Source organism: Myxine glutinosa, chromosome 1 (genome assembly GCF_964187855.1).
Source record: "Myxine glutinosa chromosome 1, kmMyxGlut1.1, whole genome shotgun sequence".
Classification (NCBI taxonomy): domain Eukaryota; kingdom Metazoa; phylum Chordata; class Myxini; order Myxiniformes; family Myxinidae; genus Myxine; species Myxine glutinosa.
In genome coordinates, this window is record NC_136261.1 from 154,800,374 (window position 1) to 154,820,799 (window position 20,426).

At 46.6% G+C, this 20,426-nt stretch overlaps 1 protein-coding gene across 1 annotated transcript in view; it reads right to left on the reverse strand.

The window, feature by feature from the left end:
* LOC137430044 (neuropilin-1) overlaps nt 1-20,426 on the reverse strand; it is a 90,988-nt gene that overhangs the window by 13,199 nt on the left and 57,363 nt on the right. Inside the window, exons 12-15 of the mRNA XM_068120537.2 lie at nt 19,894-19,941; nt 16,521-16,673; nt 12,108-12,877; nt 702-798 (exon numbers count right to left, since the gene is read on the reverse strand). Coding sequence (XP_067976638.2) covers nt 702-798; nt 12,108-12,877; nt 16,521-16,673; nt 19,894-19,941 — 1,068 coding nt within the window. The remainder of the gene's footprint in view (nt 1-701; nt 799-12,107; nt 12,878-16,520; nt 16,674-19,893; nt 19,942-20,426) is intronic.

A 20,426-nucleotide genomic window follows, 5' to 3' on the forward strand; every position in this document is an offset into this window, starting at 1 on the left:
GGGGAAGGTGGATTTCACCTCAGATGGGAGACACCATGCCTGCTGAAGCATGGTGACCTTTTTGCTTGCTTTATGTGCTTTGTTGACCTTTTTCTTCCTCCCCAGGAATTAGGAGTGAGGAACCAAGTTTTGTAGGCCTACATAAATGTTAGGGGTTATGGGAAAAAAAGTGCAGAAACCAACAGGTGGGTTGGACAGACAGACGAAGAGCAAACATCTAGTCCCCTCCAGGTAAGGGGCTAATAACGCTGAGAAATTGAGGAAATTAAATAAAACAATGACAACTACAATGGCACTCGGCCGACCGCACACCTCCACCAGGCTGAACAGTTTACATTTTGTATCCCACTGATAGGCCGGATCTGCATCCGGACCTGAACCAAAATTGAATCGCCTTGTTATTGTCACCTCCCCAAGCCAGAACATAAGAAATGGTCTAAATTAGTGGTGAAAGCCTTGTTCATCATGCTGCAAAAACCATACCTCAAGCTGGTTAAACAAGATGCATAAGGTTAGACCTAAGAAGAGCCGAGCCATCCATGCAGCAGATTCAGTATGTTTAGCGCACACGTGTTCTGAGTCATACAGCTTGTGATTTAACAGTGCATTGAGAACGATGTAATCCACTTCCTGCAGTACACATCCCACATCATGGAATTTCAAGAGCAAGTGAAAATTCAGGATTTTGCAGAAGCACGTACTTGTGCAGTCCCAAGGTGAGTCATGTGTCACACGCACATCATCAATCGCAATAAGCTGCCCATGAGGTGCAAGGCCCAGCGCTCCTTCTAACACCACCTGTTATGGCATGAAGGGAAGAATGTTAAGGGAAGATGGAAGGAGAAGGGGGGATGAGGAACACTTTTCATTTTCAACTTCAGGTCACTGCTGGATTGCAGGTGGGAAGAACACATTTGCATGCCATGCTTCAAACCCCCGATCCCAGGTACACCGAGCTTTGTATGATTGTGTAGCATTTTATTATCCCTGGCCCAATACATTTTGACAATAATATTTTATTGTCCCCGGGATGTAATGTGTAGCGAGTGTTTGTGCAATACTGTATACAGATTGTAATTTTGATTCCTTGTTCACTTATTTATTTACTTATTTAATTATTACCCTCGCCTGAGGAGAGGGTATTGCATTTGAGTCCGTTTGTCTGTCTGTCTGTCTGTTTGTCCGCACAGAATAAACATGATTTTCTCTGCAACCATTGGTCCGATAGACAGGAAATTTTCACCATAGGTGCAACTCCACCTGTATAATTTTTTCATAATTATGACGTCACGTGGTTCGACCGCCATCTTAGAAAAACCGAAAAACTTTGCACCTCTATATCTCCAAAAGTGCTGAATAGAAAAAAATTGAGATATGGCTCATTGTAAATAACTCTACATGGGGAATAAAATATGTTAATGATGATGTCATAGGTGCCTCCATTATGACGTCATAATTCGACAAGTACAAAACTTAATCCGATTAAGATGAAATTTCTTGAGCGTCATGTCGGCATAAATTGGTGGAGAAAAAATAATAATGATGTCATCGGTCATATTGGTCGGCCGCCATCTTGGAAAAACTGAAAACATTTGCACCTTTATATCTCTGAAAGTGCTACATAGAAAAAATTGAGACATGGCTCATTGTAAAGAACTCCTCATGTGGAATAACATATGTCAATGATGATGTCATAGGTGCCTCCATTATGACGTCATAATTTGACAAACACAAAACTTCATCCATTCAAGATGAAATTTCTTGAGCATAATCTAGGAATAAATTAGTTTTAAAAAATATGAATGATGACGTCATCGGTCACGTGGTTCGGCCGCCATATTTGTTTTGACACAAAAGCCTTAAAACCACTGAAAATACATCCTGGCGAGGGTTTGCAATCTCTGATTGCTCTTTTTCTTGTTTATTTATTGTGATTTGGTTGGGCACTTTGAATTGAATTGAATTAGTTTATTGAAATACTCGTAGCAGCCATATGCTGCATTGTGATTGGCTTAGCGGTTCGGGTGCTGCCTTGGGATCCTAGGATCCTGGGTTCGAATCCCGGTCGATCGCTGAATTAACGCCAGGGGGGTTGACTCAGCCTGTCATCCTTCCGAGGTCGGCAAATTGAGTATCAGTTCACTGGTAATTCCCTGTGTGTTGCAAGAGGCGACTAACAGGGTTGGCGGCAGGAAGGGCATCCGGCCATAAAACATTGTTTCAAAAAGGGGACCAAGGTGCCCGAAAAAGGCCAACCCCTGCTTTGAGGGGAAAAATGGCCTCTGAAGGAGGTTCATACTGAGAATAATACATAACAAAAAATTCGCTATATATAATGGACATACAATATTCGCAAAAGTTTTAAAAACTATGAAAAAAAAGTGACATTAAGAGTGAAAAGGTATATATCTATTATTAAGAGCAAAAAAGCATAATGTACTTGTGTGGGGAATGGGAGCTGCTACATCATTCCCCGGTGTGATCTGGGTCAGGAGACAAATTGGGTTTGGAATATGGGAATGGTGGATCACAATAAGAACAGTTACAAGTGCAAAAAGAGAGTTGATTTGACAACTCAAATATATATATTTTTAAACTACCAAAATGCAGTGTCGACCATCAATGTAAGTCCACATGCCACATAGCAGACAAAATGTGTTTGACTTGCAAATATTTCCACCAGAAATGCCAGTGATCCCATTCGTTGTTTTAGCTGCAGTTAGCTGAATAACATGCTCGGGGTGCCAATGGGTATACAAGTAGTGACAATGGTGTCCATTTAGTTTGTGCACCTCAAAGTACTCAAAAGTTGAACAGGAAAATTCACTGGCTCTGCATCATTAGTGCATCATTAATCACCATATTGTGGCGGACACAAGCAAGGTACACGAATTCAGCGCACCAGCAGGTGGCGCGAACGTCCAGGCGGGGAACTGGAATGCATGCCCTGCCTATCGACCGACCGGCCACGCCCGGGGACGAGGCGTGGCCTCGGCACATATATGCGGGCTCTAAGCTCGGGCCCGCTCAGTGCTGCAGTTCGAGCTTTCATAATAAAGACTCTTGGTTTTATCAAACGCGTTGTGGCCTACCTCTTTGGCAAGCAAGTTGTGTGCGCAGCACCACACTTCACTGGTGACCCCGATTGGTTCAGCCGTTGCTGACCACCGAACGCGCCATGGCCAACAACGCTGTCATGGTAAAACTCCCAGAGTTTTGGGAAGCACAGGCCGATGTGTGGTTCGTGCAGGCCGAAGCGCAATTCCAGCTTCGAGGCATAACGGCGGACGAGACCCGTTACTACCACATGGTCGCCTCCCTCGGGCCCGGCACTGCCGCCCGAGTCGTGTCCATCCTGCGGCACCCGCCGGCCGACCACAAGTACGGAGCGATCAAACGTCTCCTCATCGCCACGTTCGGCCTCAGATCGAACGGGCCGACCGCCTCCTGGACCTTCCCGAACTCGGCGACACACGACCATCCGTGCGGATGGATTATATGCTGTCGCTGCTGGGTGACCAAGCCCCGGATTTTTTTATTTCGGGCGCTTTTCCTACGCCAGCTACCTCTACAGGTATGCCTCGCGCTGGCCGGTTCCAACATCAGGGAACCCCGCGCCCTGGCCGTAGAGGCCGACAAGTTCTTCGCGGCTTGCGACACGTGGGCGAGTTACGGTGCAGCCGTCGTGGTTCCCGAGGCAGATGCTACAGCGTCCCTCGTGGCCGCTGCTGCGCCCCGACCACCACCACCACCGCCACCGAGAAAACCGCCGCCGCCCCCGCCGCCTCAAGCCTGGTGCTATTTCCACGCCAGGTTCAGCCACAAGGCTAAGAAGTGTTGCCCACCGTGCTCGTTTGGCAGGTCGGGAAACGACCAAGCCGGCACTCGGTAGCGGCCCTGAGTGTCGGCCATTCTGGCAGCCTCCTCTTTATCACGGACCTAGGGTGCACACGGTGCCCCCATATGAGCATATTGCCCTGTCCCTGTTTTTATTTTGTTCCAATCATTAAAATAATAGTCCTAGTCAATTTTTATGAAAATTGGACTCTATTTATGTGTCCCACCATTCACTTGAATATTTCCACAAAAATGGCCATAAGCCGCCATTATAACAATATTATGGTAAATAGGCTGTCTTTAATTCCAGCACTAGTATCATTATTTGTTGTTGTTTTTTCTTGAGAGTTCAATGTGAATTGATTTACCTGTGTAAAGTTGTAAATAGAAATGCCAGGGATGAAATGTCCAGACAGTTGCCATGGAAACTGCTGCTAGATTTGGGCTATTTTTAGACATTCACAGTCTAGACATAACAATGCAGTCACAATATGAGCTGATTGACTGATCTGCTCTGTAGCAAGTATATGCATTATGCAGGAACTGATCCTGATGTAGCTGACATGTTTGCCTTTGGCCTGTCATGACACAGATGCTATTACCCAGTTGTAGATATTGACACACATTTGTGATACGTTTGTGTGCGCTGCCAGAATTACTAGCAGAGAGGAAATATTATGGAGGAGGATAAATCATCACAAGATGCTGGTGTTCTTGATATCTGCTCAACTGATGAACTCCAGCTTGAATCTACGCCAGGCTCACCAGCAACTGCAGCAGGATCTAGTAGAATGAAAACAAGAAACTCTTCTGAGATATTTGCACTAGGTCAATCGATCACGGACGTTGATTCAGAAATAACTGGATCTCGCTTGCCTACAGCACTACAGGTCCTTCGGTGTCTGATATTCCATATACAGGATGGATATTCTACCAACAAAACCAAGTGAGATTGTTCCAAGCTGGTGCTTGCAAAGATTCAGCCTTTTTATGAGAAAGCAAACGTTCCTTTGATATGTGATCGCAAAGCATGTGAAAAGATCTTGAAGCTGCACGATGAGAACTCCAAACTAAGACAAATCCCCAAAAGTCGCCGTGACATGCCAACTGTTTTGAGCAAAGTCCATGAACATGAGCAGGATCTTTCCAAAACATTCCCACTCTGGCCGCTTGATGCTGAAGAGAAAATGAAAACTCCTGAGGACATCAAATTCCTGCAGTCCATGAAGACAGATCGTATTGCTAGCTTTGGAGGTTTTGACGCTTCCCTCGCGAAACAGAAACAGAGATCAGAACAACGCAAGCTTCTGGACAGACGAAAGCAAGAAAAGGCAGAAGCTGAGATGGCGGAGTTAACTGCTACAGCAACATTTGAGAGCAGTTCTGATACTGATCCTGGTGACACCAAGGATGGAGTGGATCTCTTGCCAGGAACCTCTATGGATACACATCCGAGAAGAAAGCACAGACGAGTGGTACATTCTGGGACAGAGGCTTTCATACCTCATAACATCATGAAATCCCCCAAAATGGTTGCACTTGCTACCAGAATGAAGATGACTCCATCACAAAAGGCTGCTTTCACTGAGGCATTCGTCCAGGAAGCTGGAGGGGATGTGTCCAAAGTATATACATCGTATGCTGTGGCTGATAAATCCAGACGAGAAATCGGAAAGCAAATAGCTGAAAGTTACCAGGAGAAGTGGGATGTTCCACAGTTTGCTTCTCTTCACTGGGATGGCAAGCTGCTTCCCTCGCTCACAAATAAATATGAAAATGAGGAGCAGCTGACTGTGGCGGTTGGAGATGTGACAGACATCAAGGTTCTTGGTGTGCCTGCTTACAAACCTGGAACTGATAAAAAATCTGGAGAAATCATTTCAAAGCTCACATTTGATTTGCTGTGCAGTTGGAACTGCACAGACTCCATTTGCAACATGGTGTTTGATACGACCGCTAGCAACACAGGGCATGTGTCCGCAGCATGCATTCAGATACAGGAAACCCTAGAACGTCAACTTTTGTGGTCTGGTTGTCGGCATCACGTAGGAGAAGTCATTCTTACACATGTGTTTGAGGATCTCAAGATCGAGACATCCAAGTCTCCAGATGTCATGCTGTTCACTCGTCTCAGGAAAAATTGGAACTTGGTTCCCCATGAGAGCGATCAGCCACTGCACCGAATACAGTTAGCGTCATTTCCTGAGGAAGGTAAAGATCTAATTGATGAATGGCGTGCAGAAACCTTGCAACTCGTGACATCACAAGTTGACCAGAAACGGGACGACTACAAAGAATTTCTACAGCTGTGTGCAGTCTATCTCGATCCTGACTACCCTACTACAACATTTCAGCGTCCTGGTGCCTTACACGAAGCTAGGTGGATGGCGAAATTGATCTACTGTTTGAAAATCTGCCTGTTTGAGACACAAATCCAGGATCTCCCATCTGGAACAATAACAGCCAAGCACCAGGGAAAGAAGCTCACAGAATTCGTCACCTTTGCAACACTCGTCTATTCCACTTGGTGGATGCAATGCTCCATCAGTGTAGATGCGCCCTGGAATGACCTCCTCCTGTACAAGAAGCTGCTACGGTATCAGGAACTCGACACCATAGTGGCCAGTAGCGCACTGAAGGCGTTCAGTCGACACCTGTGGTGCCTTACTGGAGAGCTAATACCACTGGCACTATTCAGCAGTAACACCCCAGCTCATGAGTGTCGCCTACTTGCAGACCAACTGCTCCAAAAAAGACCTGACACACCGCGCCAGCTTCCTGAGAATCGTTTCGGAACAGGCTTCGGCAAACCAAGGTTCCCAACAGAAGTCAATCTCGGCTCAAAACTTGCTGACTTTGTCACCGAAGATTCATGGTTTTTCTTCCATGTTCTGAAGCTGGAAGCAGGGTTCCTGTCCCTGGATGTTTCCGAGTGGCCTGAATCAGAATTCTACAAGAATGCCTTGATCAATGTTGGAGCAATCAATGTAGTGAATGATTCAGCAGAACGAGGCGTGAAGCTGAGCTCCGACTTCTTGGCAGCTGCTCGCGGTGAAGAGCACTATCAGAATGTTCTCCAAGTTGTTGAAGAGAACAGAAAGATGAGGCCCAATCTGAGAAAAAGGACAACTGAACCAGATGATAAAAGTCAGGGACAATAAAGACATTGTTGGACCAAAAGTCATAAGCAGCTGATTCATGAGTTTGTTGCCTTTCTGTTTTGTGTATGTTAGCCAAATTGGCCATTATGTTCAATTAATACATTGTTGAATACATGTGTGAACTTGTGAAGGAATATAAAATGTACTTTATATCAATATCTGAACTATGTCTGTCATGCATTAATATTTTCTGTCGATGTTTGCCAACAAAATAAATCCCTACATGTGTCCTTTGTATGTATACCACCTATTTCTGTAAGCGTTTATTGCCGTTTATTTGTTTTTGCCAGTGAATATTCAAAGCAGTGGTGGGACACATAAATAGTTTCCAATCTTCTTGAAAGTTTGCCTGGCTTTCTTATTTTGGTATAGGAATACAATGAGACCAGGGACAGATTGATTCTATTTAAAAAAAATTTAAAGGGGCACCGTGTGCACCCTAACAGACACCTTGTCCAGGCGCCGTTTCCTCTGTGATACAGGAGCGCAGGTAAGCGTCATCCCAGCCTACACGTCCGACAAGCGAACCGCGGGCCGGGGCCCCGCTTTGCTTGCCGCCAACGGTACACCCATCCGCACGTTCGGGAAGCGCTGCCTCTCCCTGCGGTTCAGAGGGCAGCGCTTTCAATGGTCGCTCGTGACTGCTAGCGTGCCCATGGCATTGCTCGGTGTGGACTTCCTATGTGCGCATGGATTGTTGGTCGACATAAAGCGCAGACGGCTCGTCCAGGCTGAAACCTTTAGTTCGCTGAGCAGCTCGTTGAGCGGCTCACTGAGCGGCTCACCGAGCGGCTTGCCAACCGGCCTGCTGGACTGTTCCGTCCCGGCGAGTTTGGTTTGTACGCTTCCGGCAGCGGACGACTTTACCCGCCTCCTCGCCAGTTTCCCGGCCCTCACGCGGCCCACCTTTTCAGCGGTGGCCGTTATGCACGGGGTGGAGCATCACATCCCCACAGTCGGGCCGCCTGTCTATGCCCGGGCACGCCGGCTCGAGCCCACGAAGCTCGCGGTGGCGAAAGTGGAGTTCGCCACGCTGGAGCGGCTGGGGATCGTGCGGCGCTCCAACAGCACGTCGGCTTCCCCGCTGCACATCGTGCCGAAGCACAGCGGGGGATGGCGGCCGTGCGGTGACTACCGCTGGCTCAACGATGCCACCACCCCCGACCGCTACCCGGTCCCACACATTCAGGACATTTCCGCCCGGTTGGCCAACACGACCGTGTTTTCGAAGGTGGACCTCATCCGGGGCTACCATCAGGTCCCCGTCCAACCGGACGACGTCCCGAAGACGGCCGTCATCACCCCTTTCGGCCTCTTCGAATTTCTAAGGATGCCCTTCGGGCTGAAGAATGCGGCTCAGGCGTTCCAGCGGCTTATGGATAGCGTCTTGCGCGACTTACCTTTCCTGTTCGTCTACCTGGACGACATCCTAGTCGCAAACGCGTCCGGGAGGAGCACCTGCTCCACCTCCGCATGCTTTTCGAACGCCTGGGCCAGCATGGCCTAATCATCAACCCTGCCAAGTGCCGTTTCGGTGTCACCACCATCGACTTCTTGGGGCACCGCATCACCGAGCACGGGGCCGTCCCTTTACCGGCCAAGGTGGAGACGGTCAGGGATTTCCCACGGCCCCGCACTATCAAGGGGCTCCAGGAGTTCCTGGGCATGGTAAACTTTTACCACCGCTTCGTGCCCCACGTCGCCCAGCTCCTCCGCCCCTTGCACAAGGCCCTCCGGGGCAAGCCGGGCAAAGGTGACATCGCTTGGTCGGAGCCGATGGCCGTGGCGTTCACGGGCGCAAAGCTGGCTCTGGCTGACGCCACCATGCTGGCGCACCCGGCGCCCGACTCACCGATCGCCCTCACCACCGACGCGTCGGATTATGCGGTGGGCGCGGTGCACGAGCAATGGGTGCATGGTGCTTGGCAACCGCTGGCGTTTTTCAGCTGGCAGCTTCGCCGGCACTAACGCCGGTACAGCACCTTCGACCGCGATTTGCTCGGACTCCACCTGGCGGTCCGACACTTCCGCCATCTGCTGGAGGGCCGCCCGTTCACGGCCTTCATTGACCACAAGCCCCTTGTGTTCGCGATGGCCAAGGTCGCCGAGCCATGGTTGGCACGGCAGCAGCGCCACCTCTCTGCCGTGTCCGAGTACACGACGGACATCTGTCACGTGGCGGGTAAGGACAACCCGGTGGCGGATTGCCTTTCCCGGTCCGTCGTGCACGCGGTCCACCTCAGGGTCGACTATGCCCGGATGGCAGAGGCCCAGACCGCCGACCCCGGCGTCCAGGCCTTGCGGACCGCCGTCACGGGCCTCCGCGTCACCGAGGTGCCGTTCGATGCCGCGGGCACAGCCCTCCTATGCGACGTCTCCCTCGGCCGGCCTCGCCCCATCTTGCCCGCTGGCTGGCAGCGCTCGGTGTTCGACGCCATCCACGGCCTGTCCCACCCTGGCGCGAGGGCATCCCAGAAACTCGTCGGGGCAAAGTTCGTCTGGCATGGCCTCCAGAAGGACATCCGCGACTGGGCCAGGACGTGCCTCGCGTGCCGGCGAGCAAAGGTCCACCGCCACACCCAGGCACCGTTGGCCCCATTTACGGTGCCCGAGCGGCGGTTCGACCACGTGCACGTCGACTTGGTGGGACCTCTGCCCGCCTCGCAAGGGTTCACCCACCTCCTCACCATGGTCGACCGCACCACACGGTGGCCGGAGGCCGTCCCATTGGCGGCGACGTCTGCGGCTGAGGTGGCGCAAGCCTTTATCGCCACTTGGGTTGCCCGGTTCGGTGCCCCCTCGGACATCTCGTCCGACCGCGGCCCCCAGTTCACCTCGGAGCTCTGGGCCGCGGTGGCGCAAGGACTCGGGGTGAAGCTACACCACACCACGGCCTACCACCCCCAGGCCAATGGCCGGTGCGAGCGCTTTCATCGCTCCATGAAGGCCGCGCTCCGGGCCAGCCTCTGCGACGGCGGCTGGGTCGACAGACTCCCCTGGGTCCTGCTGGGCCTCAGGACGGCGCCCAAGGACGACCTGCGCACGTCCTCGGCGGAGCTTGTCTTCGGGCAACCACTGCGGGTACCGGGTGAATTTATCCCCAACTCCACGGCTCTTTGGTCCGCGGCACAACAGCGCTCCGCCCTTCAGGAGACCGCCCGGAGGTTCGCCCCGGTGCCAACGGCACACCACGGTTGCCCGCCTTCCCACGTCGCCCCGGAGCTTCGCACGGCAAAGTACGTGTTCATCCTGCACGACGCCCACCGGGCACCGCTGCGGCCACCGTATGACGGGCCCTTCCGCGTGTTTGAGGCCGGTGACAGGTTTTTCACGGTCGACATCGGCGGTGCCCCGGATCGCATTTCCGTGGACCGCCTCAAGCCGGCCCACCTCGATCCGGACCACCCCCCGCCAGCGACTCTGCCTCCGCGTCGAGGCCGCCCCCCGGCGGTCGGACCCCCGGCACCCCCGCCAGCAGCTCTGCCTCCGCGTCAAGGCTGCCCCCCGGCGGTCGGACCCCCCAGCCCTGCCGTCCCGCCACCCCCCAGACCGGCACCCATCGCCAGGGGGCGTTTCGGCCGGGTCATCCGGCTTCCCCGCAAACTCACCCTTCAGGTGCGCGGGAATTCTGGGGGGGCGCGTGTGGCGGACACAAGCAAGGTACACGAATTCAGCGCACCAGCAGGTGGAGCGAACGTCCAGGCGGGGAACTGGAATGCATGCCCCGCCTATCGACCGACCGGCCACGCCCGAGGACGAGGCGTGGCCTCGGCACATATATGCGGGCTCTAAGCTTGGGCCCGCTCAGTGCTGCAGTTCGAGCTTTCATAATAAAGACTCTTGGTTTTATCAAACGCATTGTGGCCTACCTCTTTGGCAAGCAAGTTGTGTGCGCAGCACCACACTTCAATATAAAGATAAGAATGGATCTTTCATCCAACTCAACGTGCAGCAGATTTTATTTCCAATTAAAGTTGTTGTTTTTTGCTATTCGTTTGCATTGAGAATATGTCAAAAATCACGTACTAAAATACACAATATGGTGTCTGTCTGTCTGTCTGACCGTGATACATTCGGTCGTTAGTTATCCAATCTGTTGAGGTGTATATCAATGTTAAGACAGCTAATCGTGCCATTTTTCCATGGCCGTTTTTAAAAACAAATGTAATAACAACACTATTGATAATAGTAAAATATATGTTATTACAAAACAATATTAATACTAATAATATCCCCTCCCCAAAGGGTTTTTCCTCCTTGGACAAACGCTGTAATAACTTTTGTGTATAACTTATCGTGGCGTTTCATAGGGCACATTCACCAAAAGTAAATAATATAAAGTACTGCTAAAAAAAATATGAAACAGTCGCTACTGTTGGTTAACACTAAACTGCAAGGGAGGAACCCAGACTTCCTTGAGCCATTCTATGCTTATTACATCCCCCACAGACTAACCAACCTAAGCCTAGATCTACTGTAATCTATACACCCCAGAGAGGATAATAACATGACCCTTCCTTCCACTCCCATAAGGAGTGGGGGGCACTAGTGTAAATAAATGTGCAATTCAAATTCAAGGTAATTGTTGAAATTTGACGATAAGCAATGGCAAACCTTGATCTTTTCTGCCTCCAAACCTCCAATGGCAAATTGCAAACCTCCAAACCTTGATCTTTTCTACCCCCGCTAATTTCACCCCAATTCCACTTTTTGAAATACCAACTTCTGTCCTGGAAGTCCTTGGGCTTTATACTTCTCCCTCCCCCCCCCCCCCCCTCTTTCCCATGCCTCCTCCCCCCGGGCCCTCTCCCTTCCACACATCTCCCTGCTCTCGGATGTTGTGTTTGTGTGCTTCCCCTTTTCTCCCCATCTTGTCTTCCGCTCCCTCTTTTTGTGTATTTTGTTTGTCTGGTCGATTTGTTTGTGAAGTAAATGTTAGCTCTTTCACGAGCCTCGATTCAGTATACAAAAAAAAAAAAAAAAAAAAAAAAGGTGGAAAATGCTTCAAAGAAACTTCCATACAGCTCAACAGAAAATCAGCGCAATAAGCGTGCATTGATACATTAGTGGATAATTGGCCTAAAAAAACCACAGTGAGGAAAAACCAACCTGGTATGGGCCTCTGTCTCTGGGAAGCAATACTCCAATTTTCCTCCACTGAGATGCATCGCTTTGCTGAGGATCCTGTAATGCCCACAATTTCTGTTGGTTCATGCCGAGTGGCGTTTGACTGCGGGTCACAACTTGGAGAGATGGACCCTGAAGAACTCTCTCTGAACTTTCATCCTCTGTTTTTGTGGTCTTTTCAAAATAAATGTCAAAATTATCTTCATTAAATTCTTGCCAATCACCAAGAGAATCTGCATTTCCAAGGCCTGGAGGCATCCCCCCAAAAATGTGTTTTGTATCCATTGGATGTGGGACGGTAGGTTGAGAGGGTTTCATTGTCACTGCTCCATGACTTGTTTCTGCCTGCATATTCTGTATGATCTTAAGCATATCTTCATGATTCATATTTGGAAACAAGTCTTTCAGCTTTGACAGGTCCATTTGTACTTTTTCAGTTGGGTAAGGAGATCCAGAATTCCCCATATGTACAATGTCTTCATCCGGTGGAGGAAGAACATGAGGGACAACTGGTTGTCCTAAATCACTGGTAGCATGGTGCACAGCCCCACCTGTATCATTAAGTAGCATCTTTTCTGTTGTAGCAGGAGATATTCCCCAGGAAATTGCTGATCCAGGAGCTTTGTTTCTAAGCAAAAACCGGAACTTAAGGCAGTGTCCAGAGCTGCGTGCTGGAAGGGCAGGACTCAACATTCGAGCCACACCCCCCACATAATCCCCTGCTTTCTCTGCCTCCATGTATAGGAAGTAACCTGCAAGAATGGATGAAATTATATTGGGAAGGCAAACAAAAACAAAGCAAACGGAACAAAGGTAGGCAATACAACTCCAGGAACATATCTATGGATACAAACATATAAATGCACAAAGCTAGGATACATTTTGTCTCACAACCTCATTCTAAAGTGCGGGTGTAATTCGGCCATTTATGTCGTCTAGTGATGCATGTCTATACTGCATCCCTCATCATTCATTTGGCAAATTATTTATTCAGTGGAGATAGAGGCCACAACATGGCCTGTGGCACATTTTTCAGCCAATCACTCTCCTGTTGCTACTCAGAATGGCTATCTGTCTCACTATCCCATCAAATTAAAATTTAGCCACCTTTGAATGAACTGTCTATTCATGTAGTATATCTTACAGAAAACTTTTGATAAGATACTAAATAAAAAGTTCTTTTTAAGCCTCATGTTAGCTTAACGGCTAAGGTGGCTGGCTTGAGATCTTAGGGTCCTGAGTCTGAACTCCTTAGTCTTTGAATTTCCGTTGATGGCCCCTTATGACCACCAGGTGGGTTAACTCAGCCTGTCATCCTTTTGAGGTTGGCAAAATGAGTACCAGGTGACTGGTAAAAGGGGCACTACATCAGCAGCACAGCCACGCCCCAAGAAAATGATGCAGCCAGCAGCCACAGGCTGCATAAGAACCACCACCCCTAAAGATTTGTTGGGGTCCAAAAGGTTAGGAATTGATGTGACAGGGTTAAGGGATCAGCATCTTAACAGGTAGAAACACATATCTATGTTTGACCCATAATATTTGATCCATACAACTACCCGATATCGAAAATAGGTTTATAGCTGGGCCAAGATTCAAACTCTTATGGCAGTATCTCAAATAGCCTCTTCTAGAGAATATGTCAAATCTTTGACAGGAACCTAGGAACTCTAGAGACCTAGAAAACTAGGAACTCTAGAGCTATCCTGTTAGCCAACTCCTACTGACCAAATCTTCTTCAACTAGTCTTCTCATTCAAACCAAATGTCAACAGATGGCGGATGTGTAAAAGACAAGTATCTGGCGCCTTAAAACCAGAATGCTCCAGGGAAACTGGTCTTGAAAGCTGTGGTGAAGGTTACCCGCATAGTAGAAGGAAACTCTTCAATGGTTTCACCATTTTCAGTCAACCGGGGTGGAATTCCGAGTATTGTTTTTGTCGAGGGTAACTACTTGTGTGGCTTTGGGGTTGTGCGTTCCCCTGCGTGCCATCCATTTAAAAAAACGTTTTTTTAAAGCGAGTTGAAATGCCAGGCTAAGTGTATGAAAAACGAAAAAGGTTTGTGGAGCTAAAGATGCTGACGTGAGACTGTATTTCATGATTTGCATTCGTATTCATTTGTTATGAATTTGCCCCTTACAATCATCCTCAACACTTCCTATGGATTTTTGCCTCAAACTTATTTTCTTCTTATTCGCCTCCCACTTTTAATGACAAAAATCACTCAATAATAAAGCTAAACAAAATAGATAATAAAATAAATGGTGTTATGGCTTCACATAAACTCCAAGTCAAATAATTCCAATCATGCCACCTTGCATTTTGATCAGTGGGTTACAATATATGAGGGCAGTTCAAGTTTGATCTGAGCTTTTGTTTATACATTACTCGTAACTAAGCTTGTACGCATATTACAAGAACTAGTGAGGTACCCGTGCTATGCACGGGTGGGAGGCCAGAAGCAAATAGACAATGCAGACACGGCGAATGCTAAAGCAAATAAAGCATGAAACCAATAAATTCCACATTACTGTAGCACCTTCAGTCACACGTCAGACATGGACAGCAAGTTTGTGAAGGACTTCCATGAAAAACGTACCCGTTTGCAAACAAATGGGTACGTTTGTTCCATACCCAGTCAATGGCGAATCTGCATATGGCGATCCGTGAATTCACGTTTAGAAAGTAAAACCATCACGGCATTCCGTCATTCACTTGAGATCGATATCTCTTTTTTCATTCCAAACAGCAGAACTCCAATCACAAATTAAATAACATTAATATAAAAAATAAACTTTTAACAACATTCGTGACATAAGCAAATATTTAAATCCTGATGTGAAGTTCCGTACGGTTGGGTGAATACAATTACGAATTCAAAATCGTAATTGTATTCACTCAATTCCAATCTTCAATTGATACTTTAACAAAATGATTAACATGATTAACGTTTTAACGATTTAACTTTACGATTGAATGACGGTTGTATTTGGATATTATCAAACCGTCATCCGTCATCCGTCATCTGTCCACTTCCGCATTTGCTGCCGGTTCGTAATTGTCATCAAAATCTAAACAGTATTTGTAAAATTTTAAAAGCCACATCACTGTTCATATCGGTAAATATTATTCCATCGTGTTTGGAAAAACTGGAAAATTGGAAAACTTGGAAAAACAATATAGCCTATTTTACTCCAGGGCTTCAATTGGGAAGCCCAAATGAAAAGGCAAAATATGAGAAATTGAAGGCTTTTTTATATTTTAAACGATTCATATAAACATCCATTGAATCATATCACACGGAAATCATCAAAATCTAAACAGTACATGGCGCCCATTTTTGAAAAAAGATTGACTTCTGCAAAACGGAAGCGGCCGTTACACGTCTTTCTCAGTCGCACGCTTGTGTGAAGAGTGCGCGCCGAATCTGTAACACAGAAGCGGCCGCTACACCTGTTTCTCAGTCGTTTTGCACACGCTGCCATGTTACTTCAGAGCCGCACATTTATATAGGAAGACACAGGCGACACAGACCTTGCTCCCAAATCCGGAAGTGAACTATGGAGATGTTGAGTTTAAAGCAGAATGAGAAAATGACGTAAGGGTTTCCATCCATGACATTCGCAGATTCTGCATTTGCAGTTTCGCCATTGACTGGATATAACAACATTCAGACTGAGTACGTTTTTTTGTGCATGTCCTTCACGAACCTGCTGTCAATGTCTGACGTTCGACTGAAGGTGGCGTTCGACTGAAGGTGGCGTTCGACAAGGTGGCGTTCGACTGAAGGTGGCGTTCGACTGAAGGTGGCGTTCGACTGAAGGTGGCGTTCGACTGAAGGTGGTGTTCGACTGAAGGTGGCGTTCGACTGAAGGTGGCGTTCGACTGAAGGTGGCATTCGACTGAAGGTGGCGTTCGACTGAAGGTGGCGTTCTACTGAAGGCGGCGTTCTACTGAAGGTGGCGTTTGACTGAAGGAATGTGGAATTTATTGGTTCATCGTTTGCCATTTGTTTGCCATTGGTTCATCGTTTTTTTTTTACCCAAGTCATTCACGAGTCATTCACGGCTGTCCATGCCTGAACTCAAAAAAATTAATTCTTACATTATTTGCTAACTGCTAACTGGTATTCCCACCCAGGTCATACTATCCTCTTCTAAAGTATCAAACAAGCATGACTACGCCGTTGTTAGACTTTCGGTCTTGTTATTATTTGTCTTTGCTTGGTCACATACAAACTGCTCAACTTTTACAAGTAGGGGAATCCGTTTTTTACATGAAAGCTAACAAATGAATGCAGGATTAATCTTGCTACTGTGTATAAAAAAAAGTCACACAAAGTATAAATACAAAAGCATGATATCCACAGTGAAAACATCAAATAAGTGACCTACCTGAGTCTATTGCTGCAGCTCCACCTTTTCCAAGTTTCCAATGGAGCTTACTGTGATCATCATTCATCCAACTGCAGAATTGGGGTGTATTCCCTTGCCCAAAGGAGCAATTCAAGCCAAAGGGGAGATGGCCTTGGTGAGGCCTTGCTATGGCTGCCACGGGTAAAACAAAACAAAAGAAGTAATTGACACACTAATTGGATAAAAAATAGTTTTCAAGAGGCTATTTCCCAGCTTTAACTTTGCCTGTTGTAAAATTAGTTTTTCAAGTGGTTCAATGTAATTTATACATTGAATATCTGCACTTACAAACAAATTTGCATATAAAAACAAAAGCCATTTTCTTGTTTTATCCCCAACATACTGGGATGCATGGAAGCCTGTGTGTCGTGCATTTAGTGGATTGAGTAGAATTTGTAAGATTGTTGTCTGCAGGTATCATACAATTGAAAACTAGTTGCATGCAGTTACATGGAAATAGTCAGCTATTTGGCCAGGACAGTATTCCTGCCAAATTTCAAATTCATTGCACATCTAATGTATAGCTGTCCCCAATGGCAAGATAAGTGAAACGATTTGGGGGTCACTGCAGAGTGCAGTGTGGGAAAAAGCTCCGTTTGTGTAACTTTGAAAGAGTGATTCTGCGTGTCGTCATCAACATGTAAACAGATGTTACAAATGCCAATTGAGACTGGGGATTTACAAATGCCAATGTCCTGGATAACGATCTTAAAGGGGAGCGCCTTGCATTCTGTATTCCTTAGCTATTGTTGAGGCTGAACAATTACTTCCTGTTCTGTACAATCGGAGTACTATTCAATTTTTGTTCTGCCTGCAAAGGAAAATATAATGGCCACTGAATGACGTCCTGTGTTTTCTCTGTCTCTCTGTCTGAGCATTACCAAGTTATTACAATGTGAACAAGGTAAAGAAAAGTGTATCTGCGTGTTTGCCATTTGTTGTTAACATTGTCGGTCAAGAAAGTTTTCATATTTTGAAAAGTTTAAAAGAAGTCGGATTTATTAGCATTGTCCCGGTATACCATAAGCAACATGCAACAGCACCTTGGTGTGTGTGTGCCCAATTGTTGCCCCTTTAACCCACTATCAATTCAATATTACATACTTGGTACTGGACCAGTGCACTTTGGTAGTGCATCCATGTCGACTTATGCCAATAGTAAACAAGCAAAAGTACTTTGTTGTCATTGATAACTTTTCAAAATGGATCTAAATCGGTGGTTCCCAAACTTTTTGTCCACAGCCCAAAATTTTAAATCGCATTCACATCGCGACGCAAATGGTACAGGGACCTAATTGGTACTGGTACCTGCGATGAAAATTGTTGGAGAGAACGCTTTCGACTTGAATCCCCCATAAAAACGGGATTTTGAGGGGAGGTTTTTCAGCTTTGGAAGATTCTATATAATTTAACTATGAAGAGATAGGAAACACAATAACTAGGAAATAACTTGGTGGGTGGATTGGGTGTGTGACAAGAACGAACTGATTCGATTCTGGTGAAGATCAAGGATCCTTGGTTTTATATTTTAAGTGATCCTTCACCATTGAAGAAATATGGGCCCGGAATGATACATAGCACGATATTTCAAAAAGTTGGAGACAATTTCTGACCAAACTAGCTGGATGAGTTGGGTAGGTGGCAAGAACAAGCTGATTACCTCTGCCACCAAAGGTGGATGGAGGTTATGTTTTTACCACTGTCTGTCTGTTTGTTTGTTTGTTTGTGAACAAAATATCTCAAAGTTGTGGACGGATTCGGACGAAATTTGGCAGAGAGGTAGTGTATGTGACAAGGACGTAATGATTAGATTTTGGTGAAGATCCGGATTCGGATCCGGCTACTATAATTTTTAAAGTGATTCTTCACCATTGGGAGTTATGGCCAAAAACGATACATAGCAGGATATCTCAAAAAGGTGTGGATGGATTTCGACGAAACTTGGTGTACAGGTTGTGTGTGTGACAAGAGTCTATTCAATTTTGGTGCCGGGTTTTTTTAATGATTCTTCACCATTGAGTGATATGGCTAACCAGGCGGAGGTATGCTCTCTGCTGAGTGCCGGTCTAGTTGAACATACCTGTATGTTATTATATACTGTATTTTGTTTTAATGGGATTTATGAATGTGATATTCGGCTTCCCTATTGGTAAACATGCGTTAAGGGGGGTAGGGGGCAGGGGGTAGGATGAGGTGGGGGGGGGGGGCAGGGGGAAGGGGAGGGGAAGGGAGGAATTAATAGATAGATTGTGGCAAGAATGGATTTGTCCCCGTTCGCGTGGGGTAGCATTCTCCTTGTAACGGCTATTTGTCTAGAACTAAGTCGTTTTGTAAAACATGCACTTGTAAAACATGAGGCAGTAAGCATCCATTAAAAAGCAGATAGGGTTCTATTGTTCCGTAAAACCTTGAACCTTGATCTGTAAAACCCTGTCCTCATGCACCAGATCTGGCTGGGTCATGTTTTCTTGTCTATTCCTGTGTTGGTATTTCTTTTACAATCTTTTTTTAATTGAAATTCACCCTAAACAAGGCTGAGAGCCACTAAATGTAAAGGTCTACAGAGAAAAAGAAGAGGAGGAAAAACTGGCAACACCTTCACCTCGTCCCGAAACAAGGAAACATAATAACCCATTTTAACTCTAAGTAGCATTTTCCTGCATTTTTGCTCCTACACAGTTCCCAACAGGTTTGGCTTTCATTTGGGTGATTCTTGGGGAACGTAATATAAAATATAAAGAACAATTAATTAAGAAAGCAGTGAATGAGATCATTTCAGAATCCGTGGATGGTCTTTGACCGTCAGGCAAAGACTGTTCATGTTAACGGACCCCCCTCTGACGTGACAATTTTGACAACTAAGGAAAAGAAACATTTGAAAAGGAGAAATATAACCAGGGTAAAAACGTTAATACAGCAACGATTTGCACATAGGGTACCCCGTTTCCTCCTCCCGCCTCTTCTATCTTACTCCACCTGCAAACACCATATGCGGAATAGCCCCATACCTTCTACCATATGTATGTGGATACATGAAGAAATGGCCCCTTATGACCTGTAATTTCTGTTGTCAAGTTCTGTAGCATCACTAACTTTTCGTGACAAAATTTGTGTTAAATAGATTCGGGATGATGCTACAAATGGCTAACTCGAAAAACAATGTGATAATAGCTCAATTACTTTTGAAGTTTGTTCCTTTCTCAGGAGTTTCGTTCCCATGTGCACAAACAAAAGTAAAGATTTTCTTCATATTATTTAATAACCTGATGTCCAGTGTGTGGCTGGTAAGATTTACAAGCTGCAACAATTACAAAACCTTTTGCAATTCGGATGCACAATGGAAACTTCTTACCTTTTTTGTTCCTCGGGCCAAAACTGGGATCTGAGGCAGGGTCCAGGTCTGGAACCGGATGCAGAATGCAGAGGGTCAGAGGCTGGACAGATAATAACAACAGTAATAATAATGTATGCACCAGTGCAAAGCAACGCAAGTGCCGCGCCTACAAATGACATCCATACGCTGCTTTGTGATACGATTTGATAATATAGTAAATTGTCTGCGTCTTTTGTCTTCCCTCGGGTCGAATCGCCATCAGAAATCATGTGTTACGTGCTACAAATTCCACTTCAAGCACTTGAAAAGCCAGTTTCTGTTAACTTTGGCCTTTTCCAAAGATCGTTGACATGAATTGCGACACTATTCAATTAACTGGTTATGCAAAGACACACGGGTTCGACATATAGTCCTCACTTTGTTTATCTTTGCAGACCATTCTCATTATGGCATTTTGCATGACATTGGGCCATGTAGACGGTGTAGATGTGCGACTTGGACTCAGGCCTATGCGTGAGTATAGAATAACACAAGATAGTTTGTATTAGCAG